Source organism: Brassica rapa, chromosome A04 (genome assembly GCF_000309985.2).
Source record: "Brassica rapa cultivar Chiifu-401-42 chromosome A04, CAAS_Brap_v3.01, whole genome shotgun sequence".
NCBI classification, from domain to species: Eukaryota; Viridiplantae; Streptophyta; class Magnoliopsida; order Brassicales; family Brassicaceae; genus Brassica; species Brassica rapa.
This window is the reverse complement of record NC_024798.2, coordinates 5,324,982-5,350,704: the sequence shown is the minus strand read 5'-3', so window position 1 is coordinate 5,350,704 and position 25,723 is coordinate 5,324,982. Positions and strand designations below refer to the sequence as shown.

At 36.9% G+C, this 25,723-nt stretch overlaps 5 protein-coding genes and 1 pseudogene across 6 annotated transcripts; 2 read left to right on the top strand and 4 right to left on the bottom strand.

Annotated features, from left to right (window-relative positions):
• Window positions 1-5,337: 5,337 nt before the first annotated feature.
• Window positions 5,338-10,688, top strand: LOC103870604. Its single transcript, XM_033290765.1, has one exon. The coding sequence runs from the start codon at window positions 8,418-8,420 to the stop codon at window positions 8,595-8,597; it is 180 nt and encodes a 59-aa protein (XP_033146656.1). The 5' UTR covers window positions 5,338-8,417; the 3' UTR covers window positions 8,598-10,688.
• LOC103870790 (agamous-like MADS-box protein AGL97) lies at window positions 8,473-12,736 on the bottom strand. Its single transcript, XM_033290750.1, has one exon. It carries the CDS (start codon window positions 11,938-11,940, stop codon window positions 11,026-11,028), a length of 915 nt encoding a protein of 304 aa, XP_033146641.1. The 5' UTR covers window positions 11,941-12,736; the 3' UTR covers window positions 8,473-11,025.
• A 253-nt stretch (window positions 12,737-12,989) lies between these two features.
• LOC103870615 lies at window positions 12,990-13,548 on the bottom strand (annotated as a pseudogene).
• A 1,637-nt stretch (window positions 13,549-15,185) lies between these two features.
• Window positions 15,186-16,630, bottom strand: LOC103870624 (60S ribosomal protein L36a). Its single transcript, XM_009148769.3, has 4 exons — window positions 16,440-16,630; window positions 15,732-15,911; window positions 15,505-15,579; window positions 15,186-15,420 (listed from the first exon to the last, which is right to left on the bottom strand). Exons 1-4 carry the CDS (start codon window positions 16,566-16,568, stop codon window positions 15,361-15,363), a joined length of 444 nt encoding a protein of 147 aa, XP_009147017.2. The 5' UTR covers window positions 16,569-16,630; the 3' UTR covers window positions 15,186-15,360.
• Window positions 16,631-16,814: 184 nt separating this feature from the next.
• On the top strand, window positions 16,815-20,034 carry LOC103870633 (kinesin-like protein KIN-10A). Its single transcript, XM_009148782.3, has 6 exons — window positions 16,815-17,432; window positions 17,512-17,667; window positions 17,749-17,856; window positions 17,955-18,065; window positions 18,156-19,493; window positions 19,577-20,034. Exons 1-6 carry the CDS (start codon window positions 16,815-16,817, stop codon window positions 19,868-19,870), a joined length of 2,625 nt encoding a protein of 874 aa, XP_009147030.1. The 3' UTR covers window positions 19,871-20,034.
• A 30-nt stretch (window positions 20,035-20,064) lies between these two features.
• Window positions 20,065-23,768, bottom strand: LOC103870642 (casein kinase 1-like protein 11). Of its 2 annotated transcripts, XM_033290731.1 has the most exons (15): window positions 23,271-23,765; window positions 23,076-23,239; window positions 22,926-22,966; window positions 22,709-22,778; window positions 22,471-22,619; window positions 22,301-22,396; window positions 22,107-22,177; window positions 21,884-21,945; window positions 21,719-21,782; window positions 21,539-21,623; window positions 21,318-21,444; window positions 21,149-21,222; window positions 20,985-21,054; window positions 20,652-20,788; window positions 20,065-20,514 (listed from the first exon to the last, which is right to left on the bottom strand). In XM_033290731.1, the coding sequence occupies exons 2-15, from the start codon at window positions 23,170-23,172 to the stop codon at window positions 20,296-20,298; spliced, it is 1,362 nt and encodes a 453-aa protein (XP_033146622.1). In that variant the 5' UTR covers window positions 23,173-23,239; window positions 23,271-23,765; the 3' UTR covers window positions 20,065-20,295. The 2 variants fall into 2 exon arrangements, with proteins under 2 accessions (XP_033146622.1, XP_009147042.1); XM_009148794.3 differs by having other exon boundaries at window positions 23,076-23,768.
• Window positions 23,769-25,723: the final 1,955 nt, after the last annotated feature.

Below are 25,723 nucleotides of genomic sequence, written 5' to 3'. Positions count from 1 at the left end.
GCCTTACATAGCACACATGCAGTATCAACTCCTTGGCTCCATTTCATAATCCTATCCATTGTGGATAGTCTATCCTTCATAGCCAGCCAGGTTATAAATGCAAATTTGGGAGTTGCTTTAGTAAACCAAAAAACCCTAAGATTTATAATCGGCTCTGTTTTCTTTGGACACAAGAAACCGAGAAAGTTGATCTTTATCCAAAATCTCAAAATGAAAAGAATCGTTGTGCTTTAAAAATGGTCCGGTGTTGGAGAAGACGATAAGAGCGACTCTCAGCGTCGCAGAGAATCGAAAGATCGTTAGCCTTCTTCATCAACACGTTACGTCTGTTGGTGAAACTGACTTGAAGTCTGTTCATATTCTCGATCTTCTTTAACTCAATCCTTCATGTCCCCATCTTCTTCTTCTTCTCTCAACACAAGCAATCAATCTGGTTTGCTCTGTAAAATCGAAAACAGGGGAAACAGAGAGCGAGATGGAAGTAGTAAGCCTTTGTATCATAGGTATATATTTTTCAATTTTGTTTGTTATTGAGTTATACATTTAGGGAATTACAAAAAAAAAGAGATAAAAGACATAAAAGTAAGGAATAGTTTCATTGGTTTAAAGCACATACCTGATACTATTGTTGGCCGAGGATTTGTTCAGGTATATGCTTTCTTGACCTTTTTCTCTTATAAATTGATACTATTACAGAAGAAAATTGACAAACTAAGTTAAGTGGTATACACGTAAAAGTAAATAAATTGGAAACGAAGATCTCAGCTCCATTTATAGTTGAAAATGTTCTATTAAGGTGTATTGGCAACATTTCTCTCAGTGTTTTAGCATCTTTGTGAGATTCTAGAAACTGATTGCTAAAATATTCATTGATGAACAGGTGGATACTTTTTTCAAAAAAAATATTGGAACATTACATCTGTGTTTACAGTGTTTCTCATCTCTATTATCTTCAGTTTGGTGCTTGTACGTATTATAAGATCTCTTATTTTATGAAATCGTTGTATCTTGAAGTCTCTTGTAGATCAACGTAGGTGATAGTCTCCTCAGATAGTGACAGTAGTTTCTTTGAATCTTGAATGTTCTGTTTTGTGTCATGCTCTTAACCCTCAGTGATAGTTTATAAACGGTGTTAGTTATTTCTTTAGTTGGGTGCTTGTGTGTATTATAAGGTTTTTATTTTTTGAAATGGATATATTTTAGAGTCTATTGTTGCTCAAGATAGGTGAGACCCTTGAAAATTATGGTAGTAGTTTCCTTGAATCTTGAATGTTTATCTTTTTGTTGTGCTTCTCCTAACCTTCACTAACTATTTTAGTTGTAGTTTTCATATGTGACAACATATATTTATCTAAAACAATGAAAAATATGATATTGTTTACAAAGTTGGACGTAGAAACCAAGTTGCTTTGGTCTAGTGGTATAGGAGCTCCAGGTGGAGTGCCCGCCCCTGGGTTCGAGCCTTGGCCACTGCGGAATTTACATATGGGCTGCAGCATCCGAGACCGAAGATCGTTACACGGTGAGCCACATGGTGACGCCCTGACAGCGTCCATGTTCACTTCGGTCTCTAGTCTGGACCATCTCGGTGGGGCCAGGATACTCGGTTAGCAAAAAAAAAAGTTGGACATAGAAATGATGGTAGCTAGTGGCTGGAGAAAAATCTTATGGTACTTTTATATCAGAATTTTAATTATTTATTCTATTTTAGTGTATCTTCTGTTTTAGTTTTCATCAATTCTATGATTAAGTTTTACTCTTTCACCTAATTTATATTAGTAAGTACATAAACACTTTCACATGGTTCACTAAAACCTCGATTAATGATTATGGTAGTCTCGTATCAGATATGATGATGTAATCATGATATGTCAGTAATGGAACTTATAGTAATCTTTACCATCTATGTGTGCTTGATCAGCTTCTGTTATTATATTTATTACTTTACTGCATTACGTGCATATATGAAACTAAAAAATACAATCAGAACAACCCTACTGGAGATTTAAAAAAAAAAAAGCTATTGCAATGAGAACTACATGTACAGTGACAAAATCAGCCACATGTGCCAGTGTGTTTGTCTTCAATGGCGTCTCTGTTTTCATCATTTGCTGAAGAGTTTCGTGAATGCAAGGCCTCGAATTCAAAAATCCTAACAGCATAGGCCTTCGTAATCGAGAAACGATATGAAACGTACGCATTACCATAGTGACAACTCCGCGCTTGGGCTTAGAATTGAGCAGATTTAACGGATTAAGCGATTCCGAACAAAGCTTGGAGCCCCAGAAGTCGCTAGCCATTCGAGAGAGAAGCTCTGAGAGACGAAGATGACAAACATTTCACTTTAGATCGAAGGTTACGTGTTGAAGACGGGATTATCTCTGACGTGTTGTGAAGCTCGTTGCAGTCGCTGCTGCTGCTATCTCCATTTTTGCAGAGACAGTCGCCTAGACACGGATTGAACAAAAGTGGATGACGTGGCAGTTGATGTGGCGACTGAGGTATGATTTCGCCAAAAAAATATAAGTCGGGTATGTTTTGGCAAGACCATATAAGTTCAGGTATGTTTTGACACGGCCATATAAGTCGGTATGAATTGAACATATAAGTCGGTATGAATTGAACATTGTTAGGGATTGAAATAGCCGATTTCCCGCATTAACCAAAACACCACAACATATATGTACAAACTCAAGTCCAATAAGAAGAAAGCAAATAACAAGAGAATTCAGAAGATCCGTAGTTTTGTAGATTTTTTTGTCTTTAACACAGCATAAGGAGAATTGGCCACATACCAAATTTTTTTTTTTGGCTGTTGCAAGGTCTCTTCTTTAGCAGTATCAAACATGAAAAGTCCCATACCAGTAGTCATGACAAAGTTTGAATTTCACCAGAGTTGGGTTTTATTGCAGAATGGTGCCAGTGAGTGTTTGATTCAGGTAGACTGTACAAGACGCTGCTTCCATAAGAAGAATTGCTGTAATTGAGAAGAATCAGACGATGTTTGTTTCTTAGCAGATGAGGATTTCAGATTGGTACATCCCAGAAATTCTATGTCTCCTCGAGATGATACACATTGTTCATTAACGCCGAGCTTAGGAATTTTACCTCCGATGCCAGATGGGTTAACTGAATCACTAATGCAGAAAACTTCATCGTTGCCTTAACCGTCCATCGAACTTACTCTGCATTTCAGGTGAAGACAAACTATTTAAGTCAAATGAAAGAGATGTTAAAGTATCTACTTGTTCTAGCTTCCTATATGTTCACAGATAATCCAATATGTAAGAAAAAAAGTGAGGAAAATAAAAAAGAGGCTAAGATGGGGAAATGATATTTTTTTGGCCCTGAAGTGGAACTGATGGGCTGTGCTTCAGGGTGAAGGGAATTGACATCCCATAAAGATATTGCTTTTGTTTCTGCTATGACAAGTTGTCCTTGGTTCCTAAATTGTAAAGGGCTAGAATAATCTAAAGCTGCCATAGGATTCTGCACCTCCAGTCTCGTACGTCAAAAACCTTGACTATGCTTTGGAAACTGGTGGGTGACACTATAAGAAAACTGCATGGTATGTACCACCATTGTTGAGCTTCTTGTAACAATGAACAAGCCAAAATGCCTGACCACGGGATGTGTTATTGTATGAAGGAGTAAGAGCAGATATGTCTTTCATGAACAAAATCCAGACTCTAGCGTATTCCCAGGAGAAGCAGCTACAACATATCTGTCTGAGTTGCCATCTACACCCAGTAATCTCTCTAAGTATTTTGGAGAGATACCATATATGAACGATGGTGCACAAATTTTACCTGAGAAAAGAAGAAAAAAATTCAGGTCATAGATGTAAAAGATAAGAATGCAACAAAGTATAATATCTAAATTATATTTAACCAATTCTGGTTTGGGTTCGGTACTACCATTTGGATTGGATTCGGTTAAGTTATTCGGATTCGAGTTTTTTTGCCCGGCCCTAATAGTGATTTTTTTTTAGGAAAAAAAGATTTAAGATTATATATTACTTATTCTTAATAAAAAAAACTTCTTAAATCTGTAAAAACATAAAATTCACTTAAGTACTATAGATTTTGTCCCTGTAAAATCAGTAAATTTAGAGCATATTATTATTTACTAAATAATAAAAAAAAATATAATAAATGAGAAAACATCCATTAAATCTTTGAACTTTCAAATTAAAACAAAAAAAACTCCAACTCGTGTTTGAACCAAAACATTTTTCAATTTTTAAATATTAGTCATTTTCATTCTTATTTTTGTTAACTCGACCATTTATTAAACTTAAACAGTACTCTGTTAAACTCGAGTAACATCTGTTATACCCAATACAACACCTTTTAAAAAATCATTTTTTCAGAAAAATCTGAAATCGATTTCATATTCCTCACTCGAAAACCTATTCTCTGATTTGATTTAATCTTCCCCAAATCAATTTAGAGGTAATCTCCAATGAAGACAATCAGTAGTGATTTTTCCGGTGACATGTAATGATCTCATGCCTTTGATGAAGTCGAACTGGCTATTTTAACTCTATCTATATTATTAAAGTTGAAGTACACATTGAGATTGTTTGGCAATATAGATAGTAGTTAAGAAATAGTACTGTTTGGAAACAGTACTGTTTGGAAACATGAATAGCAATATGTTAGGAAAAAAAATAATGGGCTTATGGTACCAAAAAAATTGGAAGTCCATTACATTATATTAAAAAGTAATGGGTCTATGTTACTTGAAATATATATTCAAATTAAAATAATAATTTAAAATTTATTTATATCAAAAATTCATTCAAAAATATAAATATATTCAAAATTTGATTTTTACTAACATATTTTCTAATAACTATAATAAAAATGTTTCCAATATATATAAGAAAAATACTATACACAGTCCAATTTCAAACACCAACTTAAATTATGGTTTTTATATTTCACATTAAATTTTAAAATATGATATATGTGATTATTTATACGATTGTACGTATAAAATATTATTAATTATAAGAAAAATGATTTGATGATATATATAAAATATGATTAATTGTATGATAACACATATTTTGTAACCTATGATGACACATATAAGATATAAAATAGTGATTAGGGGTGGGCGTTCGGGTTCGTTTTTGGGTCTTTTTGGGATTTCGTGTTCAGTTTAGATCTTTGAAGATTTGGTTCAAATTTGGATAATCAATTTAAATAGGTTTGGTTTAAATATTTGGATAGAGAATTAATAATTATGTAAGTATTTTTGGAGTTTTGAGTATATTTTAACTATTTAAGATATTTACGTTTGATTATTTGTATATATTTTCAAGCATTTAAATGAACTTAAAAGTATCATATATATTATGGATGTTTTTATATTCATTAAATCTAAAAATAATTAATATATATAAGTATATAAATCTATTTTGGATACCCAAAATACTTCGGTTCGGATCGAATTAGGTTTCAGTTCTTCAAATACCAAAATTTTGAATATTCGGATATTTAATCAATTCCGGTTCGGATTTAGTACTATTTATTCGGATTGGGATCGGTTCAATTATTCGAATTCGAATTTTTTGCCTAACCCTAAATAGTGACATAAAAATCAAATAGCATCTTATTTTTTTAAAAGATACACCCGTACGGGCGTGCGGGTCAAAATCTAGTTATTATTAAGTTTTTAACCAGTTTTCAAAATTGCTTTTGTTTCTGCTATGACAAGTTGTCCTCGGTTCCTAAATTGTAAAGGGTTAGAATAATCTAAAGCTGCCATAGGATTCTGCACCTCCGGTCTCTTTTTTTTTTTTTTTTTTTTGAATACAAACTTTATTTTAGAATGAAAACTAAACTATGGCTACAAATGCTCTGATGCCATCAAATTGGATTGATTCTTTTTTTTTTCCGACAATTATATTTATAATAAAAACCAACCCGCAAGGGAATACCGAAACAGGCTTCTGGCTAACCGAAAGAGAAACAATAAAACTCCAAAATAGATTAGGCTTATCTATAAGACCAAGGAAAAGTAAACCAAAAACACAATGGAAGGGAAAGATTCTCGGCTCAATGTACTGTGCCCGGTCACATGTCCTTGCCAGAGAAACGCGGCCAACGATGCCGACTTAACCGAAATCAAGCTGACCACTGTATCTCTAGTTCCTTCTCTAAACAGCGCCGACACACAGATTAGAGTCTCACCTGAGCTTCTATCAACCACCTGACTGGCCTGAGTCCGGGAAATGAAAGAGGATTACACGATCAGGGTTTACCGTCATCCCTAACCAATCCATTTCCACCCCCAAAACTCAAGTCAGAACAGGTACATCCCCACCAAACCACACTCCGCACCTCAGGGGTTGAAGTAACTCAGCTCCAACGAATTAACTAGGAACTTGCCCGGGACATTCAAGCTCGGTATCCGATAAATACATAACGAAAATATAGAAACACCAAGAGTGAGGGTAGACGACCTGACCAACACGCTGGAGATGCAAGAAGACGAACTCAAGGGGCTGCTTGATCCGGTCACCAAACGCTCTTGAGACCTCGAAGAACAAAATAACAAAGCACTGTCTAGATTGACAAAGGACCAATGTCGACACTGGGATGTGAATGTCAGCAAACAGGAGTCGTCGAGGGAAACTGAGGACCGTAGACTACACGAGACCACAGCTAGCTCGCCTGAAGTTGACTCTGAGAACCAGAGACCAATTTCTTCACTAACATCAAGTGATTAACCTGCGATAGAAGGTGAATCCAAACACATAAATACAGGAGCACAATTCAAAGAAGCAAGCCGGCAGCTTCAAAGAAGATCTGGGAACCGGGACACCAGGCAGGGAAGACGGATGAGAGGGAGGTCGACAATACTGCCCCGGGACGGCCATAGACGACCATACCGGACTGCAAACACTGCAAGACTCCACACGCCAAGGCTTGCAACCCTAGCACGCGCTAGGTCAATCGCTAACCGTAAGGCCTGCCGACGAGGAACTGAACACTCCGAAGCACTCAAGGCCATCGGAAGGGAGGCCGTAAACCTCCAAGACTCCAAGGAGGAAAACCGTACCTGACGTACGAGACTGCAAGGAGGCCGTAAACCTCCAGTCTCGTACGTCAAAAACCTTGACTATGCTTTGGAAACTGGTGGGTGACGCTATAAGAAGACTGCATGGTATGTACCACCATTGTTGAGCTTCTTGTAACAATGAACAAGCCAAAGTGCCTGACCACGGGATGTGTTATTGTATGAAGGAGTAAGAGCAGTCCTTGAACCTCTCGAAAATCCGTCCTCTATGTGGAGCGCATGTATGTCTTTCATGAACAAAATCCATACTCTAGCGTATTCCCAGCAGATGCAGCTACAACATATCGCCTGCCTCTCCAAGTATTTGGAGAGATACCATATGAACGATGGTGCACAAATTTTACCTGAGAAAAGAAGAAAAAAAAAAATTCAGGTCATTGATGTAAAAGATAAGAATGCACTAAATTTACAGTCACCCAATACAAAGCCAGATGGATATGGAATTACATTCATTCTCTGGTCTATAGTATTGCATACAATATGTAAGCCATAAACTACAGTTTTAGTAATAAAGTATTTTTGCATGTTTAAGATGAAAACCAATCTAAATCAAGAAAAAAAAGTTTAAGCATCATCTATGTTGTAACTTAAGAATTGTGTATGCTGTTGTAGCCAACGTGAGAGTTTAATATCAATGTTCCACAGCAGCATTGTTCAAGTTAGATCAAGCATATATTCTTATAAACTATTCAGGCAGAGCATGTGTTTCATAAACAAAGTTAAAGCGTTGAGTACCTCACAATTAGCAATGTCGTAATTAATACAAACATAAGCCATCATGAGCGAGCATAACTGCCTCGCCATCTAATACAAACCATCCCCCAGTATAAGTTTTTGATCCAATGTCATTGAGTTGATACATCATACATGCATTCATCCTCCAATCTCCATCTCATCCCTTCTCTCCTCCTCATCAATTTCCTCGAGGTCTTCATCCGCTCTGAGAATTTCAGCTAAATTGGAATTTCTAGAGAATGGGATTTGGAATTTTACAAGAGGTCGAAAGTAGAGTAACAGACCTCAAGGATTTTTTTTTAACAGAAGATGAACCCTCTCCAGCGCTGGGTTTTTTTCTTTCAGCCGGCTGCGTTTTTAAATAAACGCGTGGCGGCAACAAACAACAAAGACAAAAACGCAGCATTTTGAGGCTTGTGGTGGTTATTTCTAACGTGTGCAACGATACGCGAAACATTGTGTCTCGTTTTTGGTCGAACGACACAAGTGTTAGTCGATGTCTGAATATCTTTATAAATAGTCCGTCCAACAGACAACTCACTGACACAAAAAGTTCACAACATACCGAATCAGAAGACAAGAAGACAAAAATGGCGAATGAATATGGAATCGGAATGGGTTCGATTATGGCGATTGTGGTCGTTGCGATAATATTGTTGTTCGTTCCGCTAATGATGGGACCAGTGGCTCCACCATCTCCTCCACTTATCTTGGTGTTTCCTCTTGTCTTACTCTTCGTGTTTCTCTATCTCCATTTTACGTGCAAGTGAGAATCTCTTTTTGGTGATTACCATATGTAACATGTAACGTAGTATGTATTTATCAGATAAATATTAATATATGTTTCTGTCTCTACATATATAAAAGAAATATTTTTTTCGATTTGCAGTTTGTTAATATACAGTTTTCTGTTCTACTCTTTCCTCCTACTTAGTTTTCCAATATTATTATTTGATACTTCTAAACGTCTAGTTCTACTCAGGCCCAACTTAAAATATAGTTGGATCTTGTGCATTATCAATTTTTTATACCATATATGAGTCTATGTTTATTAATTTGTAAACTGTGGACCTTTTTAAGAAAAAGAAAACGGAACTTTAAGACTTTTAAAATATAAAGAAAAACTGAAAAAGAGTAGGATTCTGTACAAAAAGGCATAATTGGCATACCTGTAGAGCCGGCAGTGGTTGTGCTTATGTTGAATTTTTCATCCCTCGGTTTTATCTCAATGGTAAATACACCAATGGTACGGAGATCAAACAAAAATACAAATCAATCAGAAAATACGGATCAAACTAGGTAAACTAATTTATCGAAATTAGCCTAATTGATCAATTGTTAAAAATTAAATTTGTAAGTTGATCCAATATAAAAATACAATTTCTTATAATTAAACAATTTACTTTAAAAATACAAAGAAAATTTAAACATTATATAAAAAGTAAATATTTTATAACATACAATGAAATTGAAAATATATAAATAATATGGATCATTTTTGTTTGCTCATCTCTGTATGTCATTGTATGATCAAAATCTTCACCAGATAAATTTGAAATCTTTAAAAAATTATGTAATCTCATTGTCGTTGTTACAACTCTTTTTTAAATTCACATTTATTTTTTTGTTAAGGATTTAAATTATTATATTGTGTTATTTTTACATTTAAAACTTTTAATATTTTTAGTAAAGAAATTATAAAAGTTGAATTATATTTTGGTAATTCTTAACAAAAATTACAAATTTATTTTTAAAATTACAAAAAATAATAATTTATTTTGGTTAATTTTAAAAAACAAATCCTGACGAATTCTTAACATAAAGTATTTGTAAGGAATTGTTTTGATGATTTCCAAACAAAATTCCAATAAAAAGAGTTGTTGAGAATCCATCAAAATGTTTTGATCAAACTAATTTAATAAATCATCATATTTGACTGAATGTTGAAAATTTTAAAATAAAATTGATATAAATATTTTTGTTTGACCATGTATTTTCAATAGTTTCTTTAATGTTAGTCATAAAAAAATTGTATCTAATTTTGGTTTTTCATGTCATTTTCCTCAACCATAAATTGAATATTATTTTATTTATGTTAGTTATTATCCGTAATAAAAATAAACAATAAAATATGTTTTCTTAACTAATTATTATATAATTCTTTAGTACTGTATGAGCATATATTCTTAGTTTATATAAAAATAACATGTATAATTATTTATTATACATATGCATAAGTTTCTATTAATGTATTTATAAAAAAGTAATCTACATATGCATAAATTTTTATAAACGTATTTATAAAATAAATAAAACTCTTTTAAAATAAATTACTAATAAAGGAAAACCTGGAAAATATATTAAATTTATTTTTGAGATGAAATATAGTATTTGATTTAAAAGTGAAAGAAACAAATTAAATGAATATATTTATAGGTAACAAAAGAAAGAAAACAAAAAAAAAGATTAATTTCATTGGCCCTCAGCATGTTTTTGCTCTCTTTCCATTTTCTCCTGCAGATCACTAAATAAATTGGTATTTTTTCTCTTTTTTTATCCAAAGCTCTCAAAAATATTATTTTAGTTATATGATGATTTTTATTTGTTTTGTTTTTCTTAACCAATCAAAATGAGACAAATACATAAATGCTGCCAAGCCACGCCAACTTCACAATTTAGTCTATCATGGACCAGACACAATCACAAACTGGAAAACGGATCACTATCATCATCACTTGCTGTTGTTGCTCTGTCAAAAAAACAGGAGATCACTATGGACTTTGACTTTTATAAAGAAAAGCTACAAATTTTGTTATTGTAGTAGGAGCTTTCTTTACTTATGAGTTCTGACTTTTTTCTTTCGTTTGGTTGGCGTTTAGATTTAAAATTTGTGTTTGTTTGATTAGATGTTCCGAGTTTGACTCTAAAGATACTACTAAGCTGTTAGAAAATAATTGTGGACTGGAATGACGTATGCACTGCAAAAAATATAACACAGAACACAAAGTCTACCATTAATCCGAAAACTGAAGGTGAGCGGTTTGAGTCTAATCAATTCCATACCGATATGGAAAATTGATGAGAGATCAAACAAGACCCTTCATTTGTTACATACATCAGTGTGAAACACGTTAAAAAGTAACCAAGACAAACAAGTTACAGATAAGTTAACTAATAAACCATATACTGTTGTTATCTTCAAGACTGCAGAAACTGAGTGAGATAATCAGAGAAGTTGATGTCATCTTCATTCAAAGCAGAGACACCATCATCACAAGCCACCGAGCTCATTGCAATAGTAGTCTCCTGAAGCTGCTTATCAATCCCGTAATCTAAGCTCATCTCTCCAGTTGAATAGGTGTTGTTGTTGTCTGGACTGGCACAAATATCGTATGGGAGAAGGAGCGGTTGATCCAAGGGCTCTGTCATCTTCATCGTCTCGTCGTTGTTGTCAGAAGAATTCATAGACTCGAAATCAAAATCTAAATCTAAATCCAGATCAATTAGTTGATCAAAATCAATCTCCTCCAACGAGTCATTGTTGTTGTTGTTGTAATCTAGGGTTTTGTCACTGGAATCGGACGGGAGAAGTAGGGTTTGTTCCACAGTGGGTTCTGTTTTCTTCATTGTCTCCTCGTTCTTCTTCTTCTGTTTCTTCAGAGGAGGCTCTGCCTCTGCGTCTTCAGCACGCAACTCATTGATTTTGGTCAACAAACTAGACATGGAGTTGATGGCATGGGACAGTTCTTGGGGGCTCTTAGATTTGAGAAGAGCATCGTCCTCCCACCACTGAGGCAACCCTAACTCTTTTCTAGCGAGACAAATCCCAAAGGCCTCGTGATCATCTATTTCTTCTCGGACAGCAGGTCTCTCTCCCGTGAGAAAAGCGGTAACGATGGAGTCAACCGAAGAGTGGCCGAAGGAGAAGAAGCTGACGTTGGAGTGGGAAGAAGGAGGTGTTGCCAACACGGCGATCTGTGCGTCGGTGAGAAGACAGAGCTGCGAGACTTTGCTATGGAGACCGTAGCTTCGTTTCGTGAAAGTCGTTGCCGCAGATTCGCGTTTCGTGATCCTCTCCATCGTTGCCTTCCTCTTTGTACCACCTTTCACCATTCTTCTCTCGTTCGTGAGAGTGATTTTTTTGTTTTGTTTTGTTTAGCGTGTGGACAAAGCAAAGTGATCGATGGACTCTGATCTCTCTCTCAGTATATATATAAGTCAACAAATTAGTGATGGATTGGATTCTACGTAAACGGTAATAAAATACGAAAAATCTTATTTCGATTCTGTTGTTCCAAAAAAAAAAAAGGAAAATCTTACTAAATGTCGGCGATCCGGTTTAGTTCAACCAATTATAGCCTTTTGTTTTCTTTTCTTTTTCCCGCGTTATTACTAGAGTCCAAGCCGATGCCGGTTTACTGGTGATCCAATTCCAAACCTAATCAAGAAGAAAACCTCTTAACCGATTTTGTAATACCTTAAAATCGAACTCAACGTAAACCGTCTGGGTCAATTAAGAGAACGGAGCAATTTGTCTACTCACACACACTACTAGTTTGTTGCTATTCTTACGTCACATAGAATACAACACCACCTGAACTCAATACGTTCAGACTACAAGTAGTGTTTCCAGGTTTCCCCATGGGCCTAAGAGAAATTTTTTGCTATTCAACAGCTCCAATTAGAACAACCTGCAAGCTTATAAATACCAAAAGGGAATCAGAATGGTTAGAAGTTACCTTGTTTATGAGAAAACAAAAGGGAATTAGAATCCCCTGGGAGAGACGCTATAACTGCAGTGTTATGATTCTAGGGATGTCTAATACACAATTAATTGCTGCAGCGGCTAGGCAGTCACGGTGGTTTGCGTCCTCTACAGCTGTTTCAGGACTGGATAGAAGAAGATCAAATTCCACAGCTAGTAGAAGACAATTCATCAGCAGTTTCAGTGCCAACTTCTCATCACCAACAACAAGAACAAGGAACAAAGACTCGGTTCTCCAAGCCGAATGCATTGCGTGTCTTGTTAGACATGTTAAATGATGACTTTGACTAAGCCTAAGTAATTTAATATCTAGTTTGTTTACAAATTGTATATCTGAACCAATGTTTGTAAGATTACATAGAGGAGAAATGGCTGTGTCATCTAACAAGCATAGAAATAGTCAAATAAGCTTTTATTAAACAAGAGATACACTCGTTGGGATATTTCGTCGAACACCTTCAGGACTCTCTTTTAACAAAGGCTAGGCATAAACAACGTAGAAACAAACGCGTTAACTAACACATGAAAGTTAAAGCCGAGACTCTTTCAAGCTCTTTCACCACGGATTCTCCTAGCGAGCTGGATATCCTTAGGCATGATAGTGACTCTCTTCGCATGAATCGCGCAAAGATTAGTGTCTTCAAACAACCCAACGAGGTAAGCCTCGGCTGCTTCCTGTAGAGCCGCGACGGCGCTGCTCTGGAACCTTAGATCCGTCTTGAAATCCTGAGCGATCTCACGAACCAGACGCTGGAAAGGAAGCTTACGGATCAGAAGCTCGGTGCTCTTCTGGTACTTCCTGATCTCCCTCAATGCCACCGTTCCTGGACGGAATCTGTGTGGCTTCTTCACTCCGCCGGTGGCCGGAGCGGATTTCCTGGCTGCTTTCTTGGGGCTTTGCCTCCGGTGGATTTCCTTGCGGTCTGCTTGGTACGAGCCATTTCGAAATTAAATACGAACAATCTAGAAAATGGGAATTGATGATGCGAAGGTTGGTGTGTGAAGAGTTACCGCCGAAGATGTGTTGCTTTTATAAGAAAGAAATTTATTCCGGAGGAAAATATATTTTTTTGTCCGTTGGATTAAAGCACTATCGACGGCTACGATTTCATGATATCATCAATCCGCGTGATTCCATTTATCAACCAATTAAAACACTCCTATCGCCCGTTTGACCTATCCGTGTGATGTACTAATAGTCCTATCAACCAATTAAAATTAATAATTTTCCAGACCACGACATCTTTTCGCGCGACTTTTTATTAAATAAAATTTCTTAGCGCCACTCAAAATTGTTCGGCGTGAATGAATTTCAAAAATATAAGTAAAAGAGATTTGATTCATCAGTAAACAAGAAGTAATAGATGATACCATCAACCCGCGTGATACAGAAAAAAAAAGAAGTAATAGGTTGATACTATTTTGTGCATCAAGATAATCGAATGTACGTGATACATTGTTGTCAATAAGCGTATTTGAATAGATGGAGGATACGTATATGACTCGATGACGGGGGGTGTCTGACCCGTCTTGTGAGTCGAAAAGTTTTGGATTATGTTGGAAGAAACTATAAGAAAATGTTTTAGATTTCCTTCATCACTTTCGATCTTAATATCATCAAAAATGTCATCATAGAATAGAATACAGACTTGAGTGTTTCAGGTAACTCGATGAATACAGATCAGTTTTAATGTTTATATGTTCAGATAAACCAATGAACAACTTCAAAAGACAATAAGAGGCTATGAGCTTAATCGTGGCAGTGGCCCAAGAAAGGCGGCTTAGATAGAACAATCACGCAAGCTAATAAACGCCAAATTAGGAATCACAATGATCAGAAAATAGGATTTATTAGTGCGAACATATTCCAGAAGCCATATCGAGCCTGATACTGAGTTAGTATTGGACCCTTTGAGCAAGCCACACTATTAACTGTTGAAACTAAATAAGCATTCAACACAAAACTTCTATAAGCTTCCACAAGTGCTCGCTCCATCTGGCGAGTGGTTCAGAACCAACGAAAGAATGTCTCGCAAGCTCGTTATTTTGTTGAAATTCGTATTCGAGCTAACATCATTCTCTTGCTCTCCCTTCTCTGCTTTTGTTTGCCATCCCCGTAAACATTGTGAAGTACTACCTTCGTCTCCAACTAAGTTGTTCAAGGAAAATCTTTTGGATATATAAGTAAGTTAAATCTTTTACTAATATTCTCTTCTGTTGAAAATGCTATTCCAGGAGTGAATATCAATGATACCAAAGTCCCACCAGATACCCGGTATCTCGTGCTTGTGATAGGTTGGTTGCAGTTAGCTGAAAACTTGCCGGATGCTAATGAGATTTGGTTTTTATTAACGCCAATCATTAATGTTCATCAGTTTTAGTGAAATTATGTTTTTAAGAAACTTCAAATCCGTAGACTACCCAGGCAAGTCTACGAAGTACGAATATACAAGAAGTTCAGTTGACGTTTCTTCTGGCAAATCAACAGGGTGCATATCATTCTAAATTTTTGCGGCAAAAATGAGTCTAACTTGCAAAATCGGTACAAGAGTAAATCTCTAATTAGATGGGTTTGGTTTGTAATATGATGTCGTGAAAATTTAAACATCAAACGCGTGTAGAAAGAAAGGTTCACGAAACTAAAAGATATTTCATACGACAATGTCATCTAAATTGAACACCATAGGCATTTCTGGAAGATTCAAAATGTATTCAAGTATCGAAGCAAGACAGTAACAAGAAAAAGAAAGTAGATAAGAGGAAATAACTTAAAAGAGAGATGTTCCTTTTCCCTTCTTGTCTCCACCAATCTCAAAGTGCTTGCACCTCTGCAAAAACCCACACAAATGTAAGAAACACATCTCAATACTCAAAAGAGTGTAAACAAAAAATAAAAAGAAATGTCCCATTACCTTAATCGAGTGTTGAGAGAAATGCTTGCATGTTTGGCACTGGAGCCTCAAGACAATCTTCTTGGTTGTCTTGGCCTGTTCCAAAAAAGTACAAAATGATGAGCATGTACGAAATCTGAGACATTTCACAAAGTCTTAAATGAGAATCTCAAAACTGGTTCTCAGATGGAAGACACTTATTAGAAGTCGACTCAAATCTGATTATCAACGATAAGTGTTTTGGTTACCTTCTTGTGGAAGACGGGCTTGGTCTGACCACCGTAACCGGATTGTTTGCGGTCATAACGACGTTTACCTTGGGCAGCAAGACTGTCTTTACCCTTCTTGTACTGGGTGACCTTGTGCAATGTATGCTTCTTGCATTCCTTGTTCTTGCAGTAAGTCTTCTTTGTCTTGGGAATGTTCACCTACCAATTCACCATACAACAACAGCAACTTTGAGTTAAGTTCCGTAAAGAAAACGGTTTTCAACATATTGATAGGAATCATAAGATCACTATTCAAAAATTCAAGACTGATCCCTATTCAAATATTAAAAACCAAAGTGTATGCTTGTTAATTATGTCTTGCTAGTCACAATAATCATCAGAACATACTTTAAATAGCAATCAATAACAAAATATCATAAAGAAATGGTTGCTAATATACGATTAGACTACTCAATTCGTCAAGACTGATAGTCTCCTCTTACAATTTTTTGGTGATTTAACCATTTTCTAAACTACGGAATAAACTCTAATTCACGAATGTAGAGGCAGAATCAGAAACAAACCGACCAAGGAAAAGAAAAAAAAATCAAACAACAGATCTATTAACAATGGTTTCAACTCTTTCTCTAAGTGTCTCAGGGATCAAACAAGAGCTCTACAAAACACCAAGTATCCTCCTAAACTATGAGAAACTCAACAGGGAAGAAGAGAAGAGAGTCTCCTCACCATTTTCGCTCTTCGGTGAAAGCTCCTGCCGTCGCCGTCCTCCGCTGCCAAAAAAAAAAAAACAAAAAATCTAAAAGAACAAAGTTTATAAGAGAGAACCTCGTGAAACCCTAATGCCTTGTCAAACATACATTGGGCCTCTATTAATATTAAAGCCCAGTAATCTAACCAACTATAAGCCCATTATCTCACTTCTTTCTTTCAAAGAGCCGAATATGAATAAAATACTTTCGCTGGCACGTGACCAAAAACTAGCCGTTAAAGTCACAACGGTTATGTTTCTTTAGTTCAAACTTCAAACCTCGAGAATCTCAAACCCTAAATCCCCATTTCACTTTCTCTCTCTCTCTCTCAATCTTGAATTTTTTTTCTAACATGGCTCCGACGCCGTCCTCCGCGAGATCGAATCAAACGCAATTCACCTTAATCAGAACTCCACAAACAAAGCAACGACTCAATTTCCACCCGAAAACCCCAAACCCAGACTCCTCGAAAGACCATCATCTCCCACCACCGGAGCATCCAGTCGAAGTCGTCGGCCGGATCCGAGACTACCCAGAGCGGAAGGAGAAACCAGCTTCGATCTTGCAGGTCAACCCGGACAACCAAACGGTCCGGGTCAGAGCCGAGGTCGGGTACAGAGACTTCACCCTCGACGGAGTGTCTTTCTCGGAGGAAGAAGGAATCGAGTCGTTTTACAAGAAGTTTATAGAGGAGAGGATTAAAGGCGTGAGGGTTGGTAATAAATGCACAATCATGATGTATGGACCCACCGGTGCTGGGAAGAGCCATACCATGTTTGGGTGTGGGAAGGAGCCTGGGATTGTGTACCGTTCTTTGAGGGATATCCTCGGAGATTCGGATCAAGATGGTGTTGTTACCTTTGTTCAAGTCTCTGTTCTTGAGGTTTATAACGAGGAGATTTATGATCTTCTTTCCACTAATAGTAGCAACAACTTAGGGATTGGTTGGCCCAAAGGAGGAAGCACTAAGGTTACCTTTCTTTGTGTGAAACTGAACATGTACCTTAAGATCTTTGTGTTAAAGTCTTGGGCTTTGTTGTTTTTGACAGGTCAGGCTTGAAGTAATGGGGAAGAAGGCCAAAAACGCAACCTTTATTTCAGGGACAGAAGCGGGAAAGATCTCTAAAGAGATTGTCAAAGTGGAGAAACGGAGAATTGTTAAAAGCACGCTTTGCAATGAGAGAAGTTCCCGGAGTCACTGCATGGTTTGTTTTAATGATTGAAACATAGATTACGTTTCTGTTTGTTAACAACTTATATATAAGTGATTGTTTATATGTGTGTAGATCATACTTGATGTGCCTACTGTTGGGGGAAGGTTGATGCTTGTTGACATGGCTGGTTCTGAGAATATAGACCAAGCTGGGCAGACTGGATTTGAAGCAAAGATGCAAGTAATGTTTGCTTACTCTCTACCCTCTCTCTCAATATATTCTGATTCTGATATAAGTTTTGAAAGTGACTGACTCTGTACTCTTTATTTAATATATAGACTGCTAAGATCAACCAGGGGAATATTGCACTGAAGCGAGTTGTGGAATCTATAGCAAATGGAGACTCCCACGTGCCCTTTAGAGACAGCAAGCTCACTATGCTGCTTCAGGTGAATTTTGAATTTCTTGTTCTATTGCTGTATGCATACTCTGGAATGTGTTTAAAGATATTTAGTCTTGTTTCTGTTTTCTTGATGCAGGACTCTTTTGAAGATGACAAGTCAAAGATTCTAATGATTCTATGTGCGAGCCCGGATCCAAAGGAAATGCACAAGACTCTCTGCACTCTGGAGTATGGGGCAAAAGCAAAGTGCATAGTTCGTGGGTCACATACTCCCAACAAGGATAAGAATGGTGGCGATGAGTCTTCTTCTTCTGCTGTGATTTTGGGAACAAGAATAGCAGCGATGGATGAGTTTATCTCCAAACTCCAGTCTGAGAAGAAACAGCAAGAGAAAGAAAGGAACGATGCACAGAAGCAGCTGAAGAAGAAGGAAGAGGAAGTTGCTGCTTTGCGATCTCTTTTAATACAGAAGGAAGCATGTGCTCCCAATGAAGAGGCGATCAAGGAGAAAGTAAACGAGAGAACGCAGCTTCTGAAAGCAGAACTTGAGAAGAAACTTGAGGAATGCAGAAGAATGGCGGAGGAGTTTGTTGAGATGGAGAGAAGGAGGATGGAAGAAAGGATAGTGCAGCAGCAAGAGGAACTGGAGATGATGAGAAGAAGGTTGGAGGAAATTGAGCTTGAGTTCAGGCGCTCAAGGGATGGAGGAGATGCTGTGAAGTCAATGGATGAAACTAGTGGGTTTGCCAAGAGACTCAGGGGTCTTTACTCCGATGATGATATGGTGAAGTCAATGGATCTTGACATGGGTGATCCAGAACCAGTCAAGCAAGTCTGGGGTCAGTCTGCTGTTTCATACCAACCAAGCAACACTATCAGTAGCAATTTGTCTGATGTCTTGCAACCAAAGCCTTCTGAAAGTATGTCTTGCAATCAAATGTACCCTGACCGTGTATGCCTGAGCACTGTCTTTGAAGAAGAAGAGGTCGAAGAAGATGAGGAGAAAGTGATAATCGAGGATAAAAGCATCTGCTCGATAACAACAACACCTGTGCCTAGTTTGAACTTTGGAGGTATGGATGGTGAAGAGAATAGCTTCAACATTACAGATGACAAAGAATCAGCAATGTCTAGAAAGATGAGAATTCAAAACATATTCACCCTTTGTGGCAATCAGAGAGAGATGTCACAACACACTGGACAAGAGAATGATCAGTTGCTTCCTGTGACGACGAATAAGGCCGAAGCTCTAGCAGTAGAAGAGGCAAAGGAAAACAATATCTCAGTTGATGAAGGTAACAACGGACAGATAGATATCTACGTTAAGTGGGAAGCAACTACTGCTGATAACCCTCGGAAGCAGCTCATAACAACACTAAGAGTTACGAAGGACGCAACACTGGCTGACTTGAGGAAGCTTATTGAGATCTACCTTGGGTCTGATAACCAAGCTTTCACGTTTCTCAAGCTCGGGGTAATAAACCCAACAAGTTCAAAACGCTTTTCATTTATCTGTTTGTTATATGCTGGTTCTAAACGCCGTGTAATATTTTGAAGGGACCATGTGGAGCTCAAGTGGCAAAGGAGAAAGAATCAACAGTTGAAGCCACGAGTCTGCCTTTCTGTAACGGACACGCTTACCTGGCTACTCTGAGACCGGGGAAGAGCTCATCTCAACTTCGAAGTCTTACACAAGCGAGTCCACTTCCACTAACGCCCATAGAAAACAAGATGCAATTTACTACGCCCATCTCAAAAGTGACACAGAAGCACCAAGTTGATGATGAACTTTCATCACCCATCGCAGCTCATCTCAGCTCCACTCCTTTCATCACTCTCCGCAGACATTAGAGATGTGTAACCTTTTGTCTCCGAAGACATTAGTCGCGTCTTCTTCTTTTATCTCTTAAAAGGGTTAGCCTTAGTAGGGATGTAACCTTTGTCTTGTTTTCAGTCTTGGAAAAGAACAATATATGTACGTGTCCACATCTTCATCAATAGTATATTCTACGATATTTCGGCAGAAGCAGTGCATTGTCTAAATCTACAGTGTACAACATTTGCCATTAATGTTTGACAACTTTAAAATGTTTCCATATTACAGTTCAAATCTCTACAATGAAGTTTTAGAAAACAGAAAGAGCCAAAAAGAAAACTGTACATGTCTCTTCAACACAAACAATGAGAGATTGGGAGAACCAAGCTAAGATTATTTCTTTCAATCCCGAAGCATGTACATGTCTCTTCATTCTTATCAACTCTCTCCGTCCTTATCTTTATTTCCTGTTCTTCGCAATGGTAAGAAGCTCAAAGCTTCTAATGACATAATCGTGCCCAGGCCTTCCAGATGATGGCTTAGACTCATAGTTCGGCTGAGTTGTGGCGAGCCGTGATCCACTTGAAAATAATCGGCTTGAGTGGTTCTCGCTTGGCTCAGCTGAGGAGCCAGGTGACATCACACCTCTCTTTGAAGAATGGTTTCTATCAGACTCGTGCTGCAAGTGAAGCCATCAATTCATAACATTCAAACTTTCTCACGTTCTTTGGGATTCTTACTTTGGATCTTGCTAAGTAGAGAGAAACTGGCGTGATAGATTTACAGCCAGCGAAAGAAGGAGCAACAAAAACTAACCACTTCTTTGGAAGAAGAGGGTACATCATCAGAAGATCTTTGTCTAGAGCGGTCACCATGAGCGCCTTGGCTTGAAACATTTCGTCTGGTGAATGCCTCTATTGCCCCTGAAAATCTTCCTCTGAGGTCTTGTCCCACTGAGGAAATCAAGTTCTCAGTTCTGGATCTTACATTATTTGAGAGTGTTTGTCAAATTCAATCTCTGAACATTACTATCTAACAGTCCAAGTTTTTCAGCACTCAAACTTCTCACTCATAAAGCTATAAGACATGTTTCAATATATCTCTTTTAATTTAACCCCACAACATATATAAAGACAAAGAACAATGTACCTGTAGTTTTTTCAGATTTTTCTGCAGGTGGTCCTGGAGGGTCCGGGTCCAAGGCTGGTCTTGGAGTCAGCTGTAGTGAACAATAGACAAATAGCAGGATAAGATTTTGGATAGGTTATGAGATTTGGGTCTCCACAACACTTGAAATCAGTAATAGAACTAACCCTTGGTCTCGAAGTAGAGCCAGTCTGAGGATATTTCAAGGTTGTCCAATCAAACACGTAGTCCAGCTGGTAACCTACAAGCATAGTTCATTTCATCAAAACAAACAAAAGAGCTAAGTATAAGTTCCACAAAGCTCCAAGAAACACAGCAACAAGATTCATTTCTCACCTTCACGAATGAAAAGGTCTCTGAAAAGTCTTCTCAGATATGAATAATCTGGTTTGTCCTCAAATCTCAGTGATCGACAGTAATGGAAATAGGAGGTGAACTCTGATGGATGTGACTTGCACAGAATCTCCAAAAAGAAAAAAAAAAGAGAGTAAAACCAAGGTAAGTCAAAATCTATAGGATATTTGAAAACATTATATCAATGTTTAACAATAGTGTACCTCTACAGGAGTAAGCATCTTCTTTTCACTAATCTTGTCATACTTCTGCTTCTTTGTCCCACCTTTTAACCCTTGCCACGGAAGACTGAGACACAAGGAGGCATGGACTCATGTTTAAGGATTTATTTTTCTTTTAATTAAGTTATATAAGCTGATACGCAACCAAGAAAGTTTCATTACCTTCCTCGTAGAAAATACATCAACACATAACCAAGTGACTCCAGATCATCTCTTCTACTTTGCTCTTTAAGCATGCATACAAAATGAGTCAGCAAGGAAGAAAAAGAGTTATCAAATGCTTCAGACAAGAAAGCCACGGATGTATTAGATGAAAGCAGTCCTTACCAATGCCAAGGTGCGTGTTGACACTTGCATACCGTGCAGTTCCTGTTAGATTCTTGTTTTCTCTGTCAATTTACAAGGAATTCTAATAAAGCAAACCGGAAGAAGGGTGTAAAAAGGAAACACCAATGCAGCATAAAACTATGATTCAAGAATAAGATAGGCAGAGAAGATACAAACAAGCAAAGATATCCGAAAAGGAGGCATAAGAATTTGCAGATCTGACCTGTATGGTATATGTTTTTGTGTTTGAAAATCCTTGTATTTTTTAGCAAGGCCATAATCGATGATATAAACCTGAAGAGGTTCAAAATTAATTTGATTAACCAGACAGCTTTAGCACGAATCAGACCGAGATATATATGTAAGGACACAGCTTCAAGAGCCATACACAAACTCATGATGCAAAAGAAGGATTACCTGGTTTGCTTTGCGCCCAAGACCCATCAAAAAGTTGTCCGGTTTAATATCACGGTGAAGAAAACCCCGTGAATGCGTGTACTCAACTCTGCATATCTGCATCCATGCAAGAGATTTTAAAGGAACAGATTAGCGTAAAAGGGCATATCATAAAACTCAGAAGTACTTACCAACTGATCTGCAAGCATTAAAACAGATTTCAAAGTAAACTTTCGAGTGCAGTAATTGAATAAGTCCTCCAAGCTGGGGCCAAGAAGGTCGATAACCATGCAACTGTAGTCACCCTCGACTCCGAACCATTTGAGATGGGGAACACCAGCTAATATCCAAAACATGTCACAAAGGTAGAGTGAGAGGGAGGGGGCGTTGGAACTTATAAACAAATATCGTAGAAGAAACCAAACTCACTTCCTCCTTGGAGATGCATATATATCTTCGACTCATACTGCAGTTGAGGATGCCTCGTCTTCACAGCTTCCTGTGTGTCAAATAAAACAGAAATGTAGCAAAAATCAATTCACAAGATAGATAAAATAAAGTCTTACTAATAATAAAAAAAAAAGAGACTAAAACAGGCAGGCAGGATCCGTTACTCAAAACTAAAATTCAAAGTCGCAAGTGTTACCAGCTTAACTGCGACTTCTTCTCCAGTCTGAATATTGATCCCTAAAAATAAAAGATCAAATATCAGTTTCAAAAAAAAAAAAAGAAAGATGAAAATTAAAGACATAAACAAAGAAGTGAAAAAGGCAAAAAGCAGAAATGTCATTAATACCTAAATAAAGTTCACCGAACGATCCGCTACCGAGTTTCCTACCCAACTTAAACTTTCCGCCGATGACGTGATCCATCTTCTTCTGATTCCGTTCCATCCCTTTTTTCCGCTTCAAAATCACCACTTTAGAAATACCCACTAAGTGGAAATCTCATCACTAAACCTCAATTTCGCAAAGTTGGTGAAATTAGAAGAGAACCCACCCAAGCAACAGTTGTTGAAGCTGGTTTTGATGGTGAAAGTTGCAAGAAAGAGAAGAAGAAAAAGAAAGTAAGTTTAGGATAGGATAGGATAGGAAGCAAGAAGAAGAAGAATATAGGAAAAAAATTTGAAAGGAAAGGGGAATTTAGTAGGATTCGGATCTGAGTTCTGAGGAAAAAGTTTTGTGGAGAGTCAAATAGTGTGGAAGAAAAGAGAAGAGAAGGAATAATTTGAGAATAGGAGAACTGAAAAAGTAACGAGGCATATGGGGAAAATTGTATAATCAAGTTCCACCAATCAGAGACTATCTTTGTTTTTGTTGGGCCACTTTAAAAATGAAACTTTTGAAAACAGTCACCAACCCAAATATTTTCGCCTCCTTCTCTAGCTATTCGTTAGCCCAACGGTTAAAATAAGATACTCAAACAGTTTCATCTAGGCGTGGACATATTAACCGAACACCCGAACCGACCCTAAAAACTCGAACCAAAAACCAAACCAAACTATTTAAAAAAAAACGAACGAGTTTATTGTCTATTTGGATATCCGTACCCGATCGATTATACCCGATACTCGTACCAATTATTCGAAGAATCTGAATATATATATATATATAGCTAACCCTAAACCTACATCTTCCATTTTCATTCATCTTTCCGTCTTCTCCTTCTTCGATGTGATGAAACAATTGCTGATGAGTTCTCATCATCTCAAACTCATTTTATGATAGATTATAAAGTTTCACTACCAATGGAATGTAACTCAAATTCAACATCTTTTTACATGGCTCTATGGTTGTCTTCCTGCATATCCTATCCACCAACACCGAACAAGTGATCCCCTCCATTGATGATGTGGTAAATGATATAGCATAAAACCGACCATCACTTAGAATTCATTCATAATCATTTCTGATCTTTAAATAGTTTCCTTCCTAGTCAAAGTGTATCTTTGTGGTAGAACAACCCATCGTCTTCCGTAAAAATTACAATGATAAAATCAAAGTTATCACAAGTTATAACAGTTTTATCAATAAAGTTATACCAAGTTTTACTAAGTTTTACATTTTTATAAGTTATACAAAAATTTTACATTTTTACCAACAAAGTTATACCAGTTATATGGTTTATAGTTATACTTAGTTTTACCAGTAGTACGATTTTAGTTTCACAAATCTATACTAAGTTTTACTAGTTCAACCATCTTCTTCTTCCTCTTCGTCTTTAGAAAAAACTGAAACAATTTCTTTTGATTCATCCAGTGTTTGACTAACTATCAATCTAATTTTTCAATGGATCCACTAAACTAAACGCAATTCCCATATGCTCAAGTATTTAATTACTAACACCTATAAAAATTGATTTCAATTCCAATTAACCAACCGGAAACCCAATATCAGTGGAAATTAGATTAAAACTTTAGATTCAATAATACAAATAATAACTTACCTAAATTTGAAGATTATACTTCTTAATCCTTGACAATGGATTCAATATACTGCTGAGTTTGAATAAAAATTGAAGAAAACCTTCAGTGGAAGGTCCGGATTCGGGATTGGAGAGTCGTCATCGTCGCGGAAGGAGAAAGGAAAAAGAAAAAGAAAGCATGTGACTGATTGAATTAAGTAGCTATATTTTTGACTTTAACATTCCATTGTAAGAGTATCTAATAAATAGTTTGAACAAAAAAAGAGATATAATAAATAAAAAGTATGTCAAATTCACTAAGAAAATAAGAAAAAAAATTTGTGGTTAAGAGCATATCAGACTTTTATCCTTTTGTATATCATAGATATGGGGTGAAACGTTCAGATGTTCTTAATGAGGCAAAATTCATTCTGTCATACTCTTACTTATTCTGTCATACTCTTATCTATTCTAATACTCTCCATATGGCTGGTTAATGTCGAAAGTGTCATTTCTCTACCTGACCGATTGAATGACGACATGACCAATCAAAAATCCCCATTATTCCATTTTCAAATTGGGAGTAATCGAATCTGTTATTTTCTCTTTCTCATCTCACCCGCATGTTTCTTCGGGTTCTTCGGGTGTTCTCTTCTTCCTCGCTATCATCACATTGAGCTAACTCGGTTTCGTCGCTTGGATGCTGAATCATCGAGCTATTGATTCTGGTTTTACATGGTATGTATCTTAAATCGTCGTTAAAGCCAATGTTTAGAATCTACCATATACAATCGATTTACAAAGATTCCGATTTACAAGATTCGTAGTTGTAATTGGACTGGACTAATCGAGGATTGGAAAGTGTGAATGGTCTGTCTATTAGGGAATTGGATAATCAACAATTGTATATCATAAGAAAAGATAGAACGTCGCAAATCAAAGCTGATAACTCCGAGATAACTATTGAGACGAATTGAAGAGGTGAAAACAACTAGAACTGGGAAAAGTTGGGAAACATTCGGCAAAATTGGTTACTGACAA

Coding starts and splice junctions, on each gene's coding strand:
- LOC103870790 (XM_033290750.1), bottom strand. CDS start 11,940: ATGGTGAAAGGTGGTACAAAGAGGAAGGCAACGATGGAGAGGATCACG.
- LOC103870604 (XM_033290765.1), top strand. CDS start 8,418: ATGGCGAATGAATATGGAATCGGAATGGGTTCGATTATGGCGATTGTG.
- LOC103870624 (XM_009148769.3), bottom strand. CDS start 16,568: ATGTTTGACAAGGCATTAGGGTTTCACGAGGTTCTCTCTTATAAACTT. Junction 15,912..16,439: donor TTCACCGAAGAGCGAAAATG/GTGAGGAGACTC, acceptor GTGAATTGGTAG/GTGAACATTCCCAAGACAAA. Junction 15,421..15,504: donor TCTCTCAACACTCGATTAAG/GTAATGGGACAT, acceptor GGGTTTTTGCAG/AGGTGCAAGCACTTTGAGAT.
- LOC103870633 (XM_009148782.3), top strand. CDS start 16,815: ATGGCTCCGACGCCGTCCTCCGCGAGATCGAATCAAACGCAATTCACC. Junction 17,433..17,511: donor CCAAAGGAGGAAGCACTAAG/GTTACCTTTCTT, acceptor TGTTTTTGACAG/GTCAGGCTTGAAGTAATGGG. Junction 17,668..17,748: donor GTTCCCGGAGTCACTGCATG/GTTTGTTTTAAT, acceptor ATATGTGTGTAG/ATCATACTTGATGTGCCTAC.
- LOC103870642 (XM_009148794.3), bottom strand. CDS start 23,172: ATGGAACGGAATCAGAAGAAGATGGATCACGTCATCGGCGGAAAGTTT. Junction 22,967..23,075: donor GTTCGGTGAACTTTATTTAG/GTATTAATGACA, acceptor TTTTATTTTTAG/GGATCAATATTCAGACTGGA. Junction 21,055..21,148: donor GCTCTACTTCGAGACCAAGG/GTTAGTTCTATT, acceptor TGTTCACTACAG/CTGACTCCAAGACCAGCCTT.